Genomic DNA, 13930 nt, shown 5'->3' on the forward strand with positions numbered 1-13930 from the left:
CTTTGAGGTTTGCCGATAACATTGTAATTCTGTCAGAGACAGCAAAGGACTTGGAAGAGCAGTTGAACAGAATGGACAGTGTCTTGAAAGGAGGGTATAAGATGAACATCAACAAAAGCAAAACGAGGATAATGGAATGTAGTCGAATTAAGTCGGGTGATGCTGAGGGAATTAGATTAGGAAATGAGACACTTAACGTAGTAAAGGAGTTTTGCTATTTGGGGAGCAAAATAACTGATGATGGTCGAAGTAGAGAGGGGGGGGGGGATGTTCTATTGCTACTTACCCATCGTAAATTTTACTTCTCGAAATTTTAACCAGAGGAAGCATTATTTACTAGTTCTGTGCTAGTTAAATAAAATTATTAGTTTTCCAGTGGTATGTTACATACAGAAAGTCCCACTTTAAACCCATAGCAACGGTTTTAGTGCTCAAAATGTTATCGGAAGAGACGTCGTAATGTGTGTTCCGCACTAGTTATCAATTATTATAATTATTATAGCTCCAAACTATTTTACACGAAAAATGAGTAGAGATCATTTCAGCTTTAAAGACTATCGTTACAACTTAAGCAAGATCTAGCTCAGTGTTCTGCACAAATTGCTCTTGAGCAGAGACTATAAAACGTCGTGGTCAGTCTTCGCCTGCTCGAAGGACAAACTGAGAATACTTTTCCCCCTTGGGGTTGTTGTAGGTTCTGCCACTGCTGGTCAGGTTAAGTTCTTCAAGCAGATCACGAAAGTATGTTAATGTCAAAATCAAATTCAGCATCATCCACAGTATGTAATTTCAGTTGCACAAGATGAGATTAGAATTGAAAAGGGACAATGTAATATAAGCTAACCCTCTCCTAACTATGACTGCTTGACGTTTCACTTAAGATGCAACAATAACATAAATTCTAAGAGATAGAACGAATATGCCGACTATTAGAAAACATGCACAACGTTTCTAAATGTTCGTAATTTTTACGACAAGAGCACCAGTAACAGCAAACCACTAGAGTCAGGCAACAAATAATTCGTCTGTTGTTAACACCAATGTTTGACATGAAGGTACTCAAGAGCACGCGTCGTTCGTGTGTCCAGATTGGCGGGAAGTACGAAGAGATAGCAAGTGAAATCGTAAATTTTACAAGGGTGTAGTAATCTAGGGCTATTGATAATTTCCACAAGAGAAGAGAAACCATTCATGTCACTATTTCTCTATTCGGCTGAAAATGGTGCATTGAAGCACCGAAACTGGTAGCCATAATACAAATGACACCACAAGGACATCCGTAGGTGTTTCATTTTCTTACACAAGTGAACGGCCGAAGTCCCCCAGACCTACAGTCAGAAGTGTGAACATACAAGAGCCAAGATAAATAGTGTCTCCCGCCAAGCATGATGGACTGATGACAGATTTCGCCTACTGTTATGCAGCCAATGTAACATAACTCTCTTGCGTTTCCTTCTTCATGACAGTTCTCAGCCGCGCTCTGCAGGGACAATGAAGATGCTCCTACAGCGTTTTCGATTAGAAGTAATGGATCATCCATAATGTAATTAGCTCCCCGTGAGTTGCATCTCTGCTCACATGAACATTTTAGCGCAGACAACGAGCTGTAGATCACAGTAGAAAATTGGCGGAAATCACAGGCAGCTCCCTTCTATGACGGGGGTATTGAAAAGCTGGTACAATGCTACGACAAAGATCTAAGTCGTAGTGGCGGGTATATAGAGAAGTAGCTGGAAAGTGCAGCTAACTGTCGCAAAAAAAAAAAAAAAAAAAAAAAAAAAGATTTGCACAGTGGTTTTATTTCGAGACCAATCAGACTTCTTTCCGAATAGCCCTCGTATAATCATTAACATTTAACAGATAACAATAAGTATATAATACTTATCGACCCCTGTCAAGAAAATATACCAAGCATATAAAACTTGCCAACCTGTTTCAGAAAAAGATAGCATGCTGATTACATTTGTCAATCCGTGTCAGGAAAAGATAGCCCGCGTATTATACTTGGCTTGTCACTCGAGATTAAACAGTTAGAAAAGACAGAATACACTGAAAAGCCAAAGAAACTGGTATAGGCTTGCGTGTTCAAATACAGAAATATGTAAACAGGCAGAATAAGGAGCTGCGGTCGGCAATGCCTATATAAGACAACAACTGTATGGCGCAGTTGTTAGATCGGTTACTGCTGCTACAATGGCGGGTGTCAAGATTTAAGTGAGTCTGAACGTGGTCTTATAGTCAGCGCCCCAGCGATGGGACACAGCATCTCCGAGGTAGCCATAGCCATGAATTGGGGATTTTCCCGTATGACCTTTTCACGAGTGTGCCGTGAGTATCAGGATTCCGATGAAGCACCAAATCTCCGATATCGCTGGGGCCGGAAAAATATCCTGCAAGAAAGGGACCAACGACGACTGAACAGAATCGTTCAACATAACAGAAATGCAACCTCTCCACAAATTGCTGCCGATTTCAGTGCTGGGCCTTCAACAAGTGTCAGATTGCGAACCATTCAACGGAACATCATCGATATGGGCTTCCGGAGCCGGAGGCCCACTCGTGTACCCTTGATAACTGCAAGACACAAAGCTTAATGCCCGCGTGTGCCCGTCAACACCGACTTTGTACTGTTGTTGACTGGAAACATGTTGCCTGTAATGGTGTAGGACATGTGCAGTCCGAGTGATACGGGACCCCTGATACGTCTAGATACAAATCTGATAGATGACACATACGTAAGCATCCTATCTGATCACCTGCATCCATTAATGTCCACTGTGCATTTCGACAAGCTTGGAAAATTACAGCAGGACAACGCGACACCCCACACCCCCATTATTGCTACAGCGTGGCTCCATGAACACTCTTCTGACTTTTAACACTTCCCCTGTCCACCAAACTCCACAGACATAAACATTATTAAGCATCCAGAACGAGATTTACACTCTGCAGCGGAGTGTGGGCTGATATGAAACTTCCTGGCAGATTAAAACTGTGTGCTGGACCGAGACTAGAACTCGGGACCTTTGCCTTTCGCGGGCAAGTGCTCTACCAAATGCAAAGGTCCCGAGTTCGAGTCTCGGTCCGGCACACAGTTTTAATCCGCCAGGAAGTTTCATATCAGCACACACTCCGCTGTAGAATGAAAATCTCATTCTGGAAACATCCCCCAGGCTGTGGCTAAGCCATGTCTCCGCAATATCCTTTCTTCCAGGAATACTAGTTCTGCAAGGTTTGCAGGAGAGCTTCTGTTAAGTTTGGAAGGTAGGAGACGAGGTACTGGCAGAAGTAAAGCTGTGACGACGGGGCGTGAGTCGTGCTTGGGTAGCTCAGTTGGTAGAGCACTTGCCCGCGAAAGGCAAAGGTCCCGAGTTCGAGTCTCCGTCCGGCACACAGTTTTAATCTGCCAGGAAGTTTCATTATTAAGCATATCTTGGATGCGTTGCAGCGTGTTGTTCAGAAGAGATCTCCACCCCTTCGTACTCTTACGGATTTATGGACAGCCCGGCAGTTTTCTCCAGCACTACTTCAGACATTAGCTTAGTCCATGCCACGTCGTGTGCGGCACTTTTGTGTGCTCGCGGGGTCCTACACGATATTAGGTAGCTGTACCAGTTTCTTTCTCTCTTCAGCGTACTATGTCTTGTTAATCTGCAGTCGCCTGGCGATGTTCTTATAGCACGCAACTGGCTGTGCCTTAATTAATGCAACTGAAATAACAGCTGTGGTAGTTTTCTTAAGATTCAAAACTCGAAAAATTGGAAGTGGAAATCCCACGATTGGTTCGGATGGGACGAGGGGCAGGGGATGAGAAGGGCGGAGGAATTTGGAGAGCCCTAAACTCCTTTGGTCTAGGACGCCGCCGTCTGTATTCCGGTCAGAAATCGATGCTAACAGAGACCGAGAGAGCGCCCACACGAACATCTGTGCCGAAGCCACGTGCAGAACGTTTCCGCTTCCGCGTGGCCGACGCCCACCGTGCCACCAGAGAGCATATTTGCGAGCCCTGAGTATGGCCGCAAATGTCGCCCACCGTTAGTGTCCGGGAAGTTAAAGAGTCGCCCTCGCCAGATAGCGGTGGGCGGCGGCCGCGCAGTAAACAGCCCCAGCCCGCTCTGGACAGGGGTCAGGTCAACCAGGCACGAAACCTGCCGAGTCCGGTTTGCAAGGGGTGTCCTTACATTAACTGGGGCGGAAGAAGCCTCAATACGCGACCAGACGGGTTAGTTCTGCGTACAAGTTCTACTGGCGTGGCATTAGTCGCGTGTTATGATAATATGCAAAGAGCTTGACAGGTTAATGAGGTCGGCGGCCGCCATTCAGGAGTATTTCCGTTCGACCGCCATCTGTTCTGTACGATGCTTCAAGAACGGCATTTGACGTTACCATACGGAGCATCCACTTTAAATTGCAAAAATACTTTTTTGCTTCACAATTCTCTTGATCGCTTTGGTGTCTTCGTGACAATTGACCTATTTCAAGTGTATAATGATCCAGTATCTTGATTCGGATGTAACACACTAAGTCGTCATATAGAGCTCATCCTAGTGTCGATTTTAAGTCACCACCAAAGACGCTGCATGATGACTTAATGTGTTACTTTCGTAACAAGATACCAGTTCTGATGATGAATCACTAGACTCGAAACTGATTTACTGTCTTAAATCTACAAAATATAGGGAAGTTATAATTGAAGTGCAGCTACGGAGGTCCAGTGTGGGCGGTAACTATCGTATGGTAGCGCAAGTTGGTAGATATGCTACTGCGTTAATGCGATACCGTTTTGTGCTGAAAAAAAAAAAGTTCCAATTTTGGCTACCAGAGGCAGATTTGACGCTGTACAGCGTCTCGTCGACATTTCCAGTGCTTATATTGAACAAACTGTAGCGGGTAATAATAAAATCAGTTATGTCTCTCTCACTTGTTTGATATTTTCTGCCTACGTCCCGACCCCTTCCTTGCATTCACAGCGCCAGGTGATGGCCAAAATTGGAACAGTTTAATTTTTGTTTTTCCTGCGTCAATTGGTACCGCATTAACGCATTAGAATACATACCAGGGATCGCTGCTGTATAATAATTCCAACCCACACTGGGTCTCTGTGAGTAGCTGCGCTTTAATTTCAACCATCCGGTACTATCAAGACAGACTGCTCCTGCAGCAGAATGAATAGCGTTGCTACATTCCGTGTGGTAGGACAATTCCCGGTATCTCTTCGGATTACGCACGGGGAAGGAGTACATAAAAAGCAGACTAGCAATGGCAAAATGGGAGCTCTTGGCCAAGAGGCGTCTACTAGTACCAAACATAGGCCTTAATATGAGGAAGAAATTTCTGAGAATGTAAGTTTGGAACACAGGATTGTATGGTACTGAGACATGGACTGTGGGAAAATCGTAACAGAAAAGAATCGAAAGTATTTGAGATGTAGTGCTGCAGAAGTATGTTGATAATTAGGTGGACTGATAAGATAAGGAATGAGGGGCTTCTCCGAAGAATCGACGAGGAAACGAACACATGGAAAATACCGACGAGAAGGAGGGACAGGATGATTAACTTCCATAGTATTAGAGGGAACTGCAGAGGGTAAAAACTGTAGAGGAAGAGAGAGATTGGGATACATCCAGCAGATAACTGAGAACGTAGGTTGCAAGAGCTACTCTGAGAAAGGAATTTGTGACGGGCTTCATCACACTATTCAGAAGGCTAATGACTCAAAAAAATGGCCATTGTTTGTCAGTGGATAAACCTTAGACATTAGTCATTAAGGTATATCTGCTGGCAGTAAGGGCTGCAGGGGTCCCACGATCATAGTAAGCAGTGGTTAGCTAGTCAGAACAGGCGAAAGTCCAATCTGTGAGTGGTGTTTGCGTTTACTCTCAATATATTTCTGATTAAAAAAGATACATGAAATTGGTGGCGCTGCCTTCATTCATTTACCTTGACATCTACATATGTACTCCGCAAGCCATCACACTGTGCATGGCGGAGGGTATCTTCTACCATTACCAGTCACTGCGTTTACTGTTCCACTCGCAAATGGAGAGAAGGAGTAGCGACTGTCTACATATTTGCATACAAGCAGTGATTCCCCTTACCTTGTGTACGCGTTCCTTATGCCAGAGTTATGTGGGTGGTAGAAAAATAGTTGTGCAGTCTGTCGCAAATGCCGGTTCTCAGAACTTTCTCAACAGTGTTCGCGAAAAGGACGTCTTCTTCCCTCCAGGGATTCACATCTGATTTCACTAAGCATTTCTACAGTACTCATGTGTTGATTGAACCTATCAGTAACAACTATAGCAACACGCTTCTGAATTGCTTCATTGCCTTCCTTCCATCCGACCTCGTGGGGATCCCAAACACTCGGGCAATACTCAAGTTTGGGTCGTATATTCTAACGTGGTCTGCCTTATAGATGACCTATATTTCCCTAGAAATCTCACAATAAAGTCAAGGCAACCATTCGACTTCCTTACAACCGATCTTACGTGCTCGTTCCATTTCATATCACTTGCAACGTTACGCATTAATCCATGTGATTTTGTCAAACAACGAATCACTAATATTGCATTCGAATGATACAGGATTGTTTTTACTACTCAGTTGCATTAACTTACATGTTTCCACATTCAGAGCAAGCTTCCAAACATCGCATCGAGCAGAAATTTTGTTCAATTCATTCTGTATCTTCCTAGTCACTCAACGGTAACACTTTCCTATACACTATGATGCCGTCGTAATCACAGATTGAAACTCTATTTGTCAGATCGTTTATGTATCCTATATAGAGAACAAGACATTCACTTCGGTAGACCTAACGATACCCTTGTCTGTGATGAACACTCGCCGTCCGAGACAACGTAATGGGTTCAGTTACTTAAATATTTCTTAAGCCACTCACATGTCTAAGAACCTATTCCGATACACTCCGTCAAACGCTTTCCGAAAACCTAGGAATATGGAATATTCCAATCGCTTTCCATCCATGGTTCGCAGGATATCGTACGAGAAAAATGTAAGCCGATTTTCGCAAGAGCGATGCGTTACGTACTTCACTGGTTCAACTAACTAATAAGAAAGGTTTATACACATCATAAAAAGATGAGTTTCTAGTTCACTCTGGTAGAACACGATTTTTGCTCTACGTAAATCTGAACGGAACATACGAAGTGACATGTTGTCGGTTGCATTCATTATGAAAGAGCACGCGCGCTTGCGAAATCCACAGGTGGCACATTCGCGCTGTGGCTGGAATTTCTTCAGCAGAGTCCTTTATAGAATCACGGTAGAATTGTGAATATGGCAGGCATAGAAAAAATTCCGTATAAGCAAACTGCCCGCAGTGCGCAGGGATTAGTGTCGCTACATCAGAGGAAAGTCGTTGGTTGAAACTTCCTGGCAGATTGAAACTGTGTGCCGGACCGAGACTCGAACTCGGGACCTTTGCCTTTCGCGGGCAAGTGCTCTACCACCTGAGCTACCCAAGCACGACTCACGACCCGTCCTCACAGCCTTAATTCTGCCAGTACCTCGTCTCCTACCTTCCAAACTTCACAGAAGCTCTTCTGCATACCTCCTTTCTTCCAGGAGTGCCAGTTCTGCAAGGTATGCGGAAGAGCTTCTGTGAAGTTTGGAAGGTAGGAGACGAGGTACTGGCAAAATTAAGGCTGTGAGGACGGGTCGTGAGTCGTGCTTGGGTAGCTCAGTTGGTAGTGCACTTGCCCGCGAAATGGTTCAAATGGCTCTGAGCACTATGGGACTCAACTGCTGAGGTCATTAGTCCCCTAGAACTTAGAACTAGTTAAACCTAACTAACCTAAGGACATCACAAACATCCATGCCCGAGGCAGGATTCGAACCTGCGACCGTAGCGGTCTTGCGGTTCCAGACTGCAGCGCCTTTAACCGCACGGCCACTTCGGCCGGCTGCCCGCGAAATCCAAAGGTCTCAAGCTCGAGTCTCGGTCCGGCACACAGTTTTAATCTGTCAGTAAGTTTCATAGCAGCGCACACTTCGCAGCAGAGTGAAAATCTCATTCAAGGTCGTTGGTTGTCTACGAACAAAGTGTATGCTGAAGGCGACTTTTATTGATTGGTGATGACAGTTCTGCAACGATTGAGAGTGAACAGCGGATTAGTTGTGACGCGGTGACCCAGTAAAGAGCGGATCAGGACAGACACCTCCATGAGGAGAGTGAACGCAAGATGTACACGAATTGTCGAGGAGGCACCCGTGACTCGCCACTTTTAAGACGACGATTCTGTTCGTACTATAGTTTACGTCTTAGTCAAAGTCGCCATAGAGGACCAACAACACTAACGATAGGGTAAATAGGCGGATCCAACGTTTAGCAGAGGTTCATGAATTTCTGAATCGTATATTCGTACTTTACTGACAGCGACCATAGTAGAAAGTAGATACAATAAAATACAATGCTCCTCTTAGGAAGTACTGGATTTGAAGGGTATCTCTAGATACAGCCAAACCCAACGTGGCTTAAAGTAGTCACAACTTCGTGACACATTTCTCACACTAAGATGAGCCCTCTACTGCTTTAAAACTGTCGTGAGGGGTGATAAACTATCTTAACGCGCCTTAAAAGTGACACAGCACCATCCACTATGCTTCAGGTCCGAGGAGATCGTCCTTAACGGCATTCCATGCCGTAACTGTGCCATGTCGTCAGCAGACTGAACTGTATGCTTAACTGCATTACGCCAAGGAAGGAATTGAACAAGATAGCAGAAAATTTGAGATAATAGCGTCTATAGCGAGTGATATGGCGCACTGTTTAAGGCATTAGACACGCATTCGTGAAAAATGTGAGTCTAATCCTCCAGATGTGAAGTCTTTTTGTGTTTCCCTAAACAAACTGAGGCGAATACTGTAGTGGCTGCTATGAGAAAGGCACGCCCGATTACCTTTCCCATTCTTGGAAAATCGGAACTTGCGCTCCCTTTCAACAACCTCGAAGGCGACGCGGCGTTAATCTTCCTTCCATAACGCACACACTATGCTTACGATGCTTACGATCTGTTAAAGGAAATTACAGAGTTTCGCCACTTTTTCACCTTGCCACTATAATTTGCGAACACAACCTGAAATGTACTTCACATTTCGGAAACTGCAGTGGGTGTTCAGAACACTCCATAAGTGCGCTGCATTTACGAGGGGCGTTCAATAAGTAATGGAACACTTTTTTTTCTCGGCCAGTTTCAATTGAAAATATGTGGAATTTGTTGTGGGACGCCGGCCGCTGTGGCTGAGCGGTTCTAGGCGTTTCAGTACGGAACCGCGCTGCTGCTACGGTCGCAAGTTCGAATCCTGCCTCGGGCATGGATGTGTGTGATGTCTTTACGTTAGTTAGGTTTAATTAGTTCTAAGTCTAGGAGACTGACGACCTCAGATGTTAAGTCCCATAATGCTTAGAGCCATTTGAACCATTTTTGTTGTGGGACATCGTGGAACATTTCCGCTTAATCCTATATAGTTTTACGAAGTTCAGATATGTGGAAGCGCTATACATATCCTTCAAAGTGGTGCCCGTAACGGAGGTGCGCTCGAAGCAGAGAGCTGTCACTGTGCTTCTTTTGGCGGAAAATCGGAGCATCGTAGATGTTCACAGAAGCCTGCAGAATGTCTACGGAGCAGTGAACAAAAGCACGGCGAGTCGTTGGGCGACGCGTCTGTCATCATCGCAACAAGATCGTCCAAACCTATCCGATCTCCCTCGTTCCGGCCGGCCGCACACAGCTGTAGCTCCTGTAATGTAGGAACGTGCGGATCACAATCAAAAACCTCGCTGCACAACGGAACATCTCTGTTAGCACTGCCGAAACACTCGTCCACCAGTTGTGGTACTCAAAGGTCTGTGCCCCCTGCGCTCCTCGCCGCCTAACAGAACACCATAAAGAGCAACGAGGGCCACCTGTGCGTAGCTGCTTGCACATTACGAAGCTGTTTATGACAATTTTTTCTCGAACATCGTCACAGGCGATGAAACATGGGTTCATCACTTCGAAACAGAAATAGAACGACAGTCCATGGAGTGGTGTCACACCACTTCTCCTCCGAAGAAAAAGTTCAGAGCCGCACCCTCAGCTGGTAAAGTCTTCTGGGACTCTGAACGGGTTATTCTGTTTGATGGCGTTCCTCATAGTGCAACGATCAACGCTGAAGTGTATTGTCCTACCCTGAGGAAACTGAAGAAATTACTTCAGTGTGTTCGTCGCCACATAAATGCAAATGAACTTCTCCTTCTGCATGACAACGCAAGGCCTCACACAAGCCTGTGCATTCGAGAGGAGCCCACAAAACTTCATTGGATTGTTCTTCTTCGTCCACCATACAGCCCATATCTCGCACATTCCGATTTCCATCGTTTGGCCCAATGAAGGACGCACTCCGCGGTAAGCAAGTATGTGTGTGATGGGGACGTTATTGATGCAACAAGACGTTGGCTCCGACGTCGAGCAGTAAGAGTCTTACCATGTGTGCGTACAGGCTCTACGCGTAAGGTGGCGTAAGGTCGTCACATTGAACGGAGATTATGCTGAAAGTTAGGGTCTTGTAGCCAAAAGAGCGGGAAATAATACGACTTACAGGAATCCAAAATAAAACCAAGTTACTTTCAAAACAAATGTGTTGCATTACTTATTGAACGCCCCTAATACCATGAGCTGTTTCGTACCACAGTGGTGTGCAAGGAAGAAGGCAGGTACGTGATGCGTTATGCGAAGATACAGAGAATGTGGCGTCGGCGGTGTGCTCTCATGACACATGCTCCAGCCATTGCCTACCTGGGCAGCTGGCAGCGCTAGGATAAAGACCACTATGGACCAACGTTTTTGCTTGTGCCTGTCCCTAGATAAAATTATGTGCTCGGAAAACACTCGCTGTCGTTTCTTAACGTAATACTGAAAGGTCCCCTTACAAAAATTATGAATGACTGTGACAGTAAATTTCTCCGTTATTTGATACAAAGACAGCTGAGTAAAACTGAACGTAGTCAGACAGTCCTCTCTTTACTTATTCTGATCATCACTTAACTGACACACAATATTTTTTGCGCAACGCAGTTTGACTTTCAATAATCCCTACAAAAGAATGGTCCTGACTAACAATAACCTATACGTTTCATGAATCACTTACCTCACAAAAATCTTCGTTACTCGAAATACTACAATACAGCGACCGCCAGTACTGCCAGATAAATAAAAGATTCTAACTACTGATGGCACTAACTACTGATAGGCATAGTTAGCAAATGAAAGATTTTGGTAGAGAACAAACAATGTATTGACCTTAATAGCGTTCAAAATCCAATTAAACAAATTTCCTTTTTCTGACGAACGCACGTCCAGATCGTCCGCACAAAACTCTGGCATCTGTCTTCCCACATCCACCACTGCTCGTGGCTCACCTCCAACTGCACAACGCTACTCGCTGTTCACATCCAGCTGCCCAACACTACACTAGCGAATATTCCAACAATGCCAACCAGCCACAGAGTGCGCACAGCACAGTCAGTGATTTTCATACAGAGCGCTACGTGGCGTTACCAACATAAAAACCTAAACAGCCTACTTACAATACTTGCTCTCTTTTTTTCATAATGAACACTTCAATGACTACCATGAGGTATAAGCTAATATGAAAATCAACGCTTAATGTTCTACCCGCATCTAGAAGCGCCCGCTACAGCCAGACGCGGCAGAATGACTCCGTTGGCCGGAACGTCACGTCGTGCACTGCTGCTTGTCACTGCGGATCGCCTCACCAGCCGCCTTCTTACGTGCACACTAGTATAGCCACTGTTGTCAAGGACCGTAAGGGCGTACTGTAGGGAGGAGCAGCAGTGTGGGTACTCACGCAGGGGTCGGGGTCGCGGCAGCACGCCGCAGGTCGCACCTTGCCGTTGGTGCGGGCCGTCGTCTCCTCGTGGTAGTCTGGCGTGGCGCCGTGCTGCACCAGGATGTTCAGGCACTGCAACCACACACACGGTCGACATCACTTCACGTGGCACACAGAAGCGAAGCTATCACCATCGAACTTCTTGTTGTGACAACTGAAAATTTGTGTCAAGGTGGGTCTCTAATAAAGTTTTCCCGTCCTTTTTCGCGAGCAGCCACCATAACCATCGTCCTATTTGAGCTCCCCACACTGATCCGACTTAAGCTTGTGTTGTCACTGACTTTTCCACCTATGGTTTATTAAGATTACAACCAGAGATTCTACATCTACATCTACATTTATACTCCGCAAGCCACCCAACGGTGTGTGGCGGAGGGCACTTTACGTGCCACTGTCATTACCTCCCTTTCCTGTTCTAGTCACGTATGACTGCTGGAAAGCCTCCATACGCGCTCGAATCTCTCTAATTTTACACTCGTGATCTTCTCGGGAGGTATAAGTAGGGGGAAGCAATATATTCGATACCTCATCCAGAAACGCACCCTCTCGAAACCTGGACAGCAAGCTACACCGCGATGCAGAGCGCCTCCCTTGCTGAGTCTGCCACTTGAGTTTGCTAAACATCTCCGTAACGCTATCACGTTTACTATATACCCCTGTGACGAAACGCGCCGCTCTTCTTTGGATCTTCTCTATCTCCTGTCAACCCGACCTGGTACGGATCCCACAATGATGAGCAATACTCAAGTATAGGTCGAACGAGTGTTTTGTAAGCCACCTCCTTTGTTGATGAACTACATTTTCTAAGGACTCTCCCAATGAATCTCAACCTGGCACCCGCCTTACCAACAATTAATTTTATATGATCATTCCACTTCAAATCGATTCGTACGCGTACTCCCAGATATTTTACAGAAGTAACTGCTACCAGTGTTTGTTCCGCTATCATATAATCATACAATAAAGGATCCTTCTTTCTATGTATTCACAATACATTACATTTGTCTATGTTAAGTGTCAGTTGCCACTCCCAGCACCAAGTGCCTATCCGCTGCAGATCTTCCTGCATTTCGCTGCAATTTTCTAATGCTGCAACTTCTCTGTATACTACAGCATCATCCGCGAAAAGCCGCATGCAACTTCCGACACTATCTACAAGGTCATTTATATATATTGTGAAAAGCAATGGTCCCATAACACTCCCCTGTGGCACGCCATAGGACACCAGGACATGTGCAAAGGATTCGGTGGAGGATCTTGGCATATTCTGCTACAAGGGCTATACGTAAAACGAAATAAATTTACTGAAATTCAGTCCATGTTACAGTACTGGTCTGGCAAAAATTTTCATTTGTCACAAGATATCCATTACACTGCCAGTTCAGCATTCTCAGTATATCATTTGATGTCACTGCATCTTCACTTCAGACCATGTCGATCCATTCCTTTGACTTAACTCACTGCCTACTGTTATTTACTTATTAGTGCAAAAATTGCCACACAAGAAGAAGGGAAAGCACATATATCTGAAGTAAATTTCAACATACTGAAGGGGTACATCGGTGTGTATGACTATTTGAAAACCTTTGAATACTGGCAGTGTATATTTTACACAGAAAATGTTTTTTAAAGCAATAGAGTTATATTTTCCTACTGGAGGTCGTATTGTTCAGAAGTTCCTGCCTGGACACCAATTCATGTTCATATATGGGTCAGTTTGCACTTTAGCCCTTCTTTACAGGGAATCATGCACTCTTTCAAATACACCTGGCTTCATTCTGATTGCTTAAATGCGGTGGTCACACTCTTCAGTAACGTCAGCACGTGGCCGATGTGTTGGACACACACAACAGTGTTACTTATAGTCCGTCATGATTGCAAAATGTTTATTCATATGACCGGTTTCGGTTCCTCTAGAACCATCTTCAGATCTGATATTTCGGTTACAGGAGTAACCCGTCCAAACACAGCAACTTTCACATGCTGTGACGCAGCATAAGTATTTTGCGTCACAGCA

General features: G+C 45.0%; 1 protein-coding gene across 1 annotated transcript in view; it reads right to left on the reverse strand.

The window, feature by feature from the left end:
• LOC126456039 (espin-like) overlaps positions 1 to 13930 on the reverse strand; it is a 448202-nt gene that overhangs the window by 146409 nt on the left and 287863 nt on the right. Inside the window, exon 5 of the mRNA XM_050091795.1 lies at positions 11872 to 11985. Coding sequence (XP_049947752.1) covers positions 11872 to 11985 — 114 coding nt within the window. The remainder of the gene's footprint in view (positions 1 to 11871; positions 11986 to 13930) is intronic.

The sequence above is a fragment of the Schistocerca serialis genome, chromosome 2, assembly GCF_023864345.2.
Source record: "Schistocerca serialis cubense isolate TAMUIC-IGC-003099 chromosome 2, iqSchSeri2.2, whole genome shotgun sequence".
NCBI classification, from domain to species: Eukaryota; Metazoa; Arthropoda; class Insecta; order Orthoptera; family Acrididae; genus Schistocerca; species Schistocerca serialis.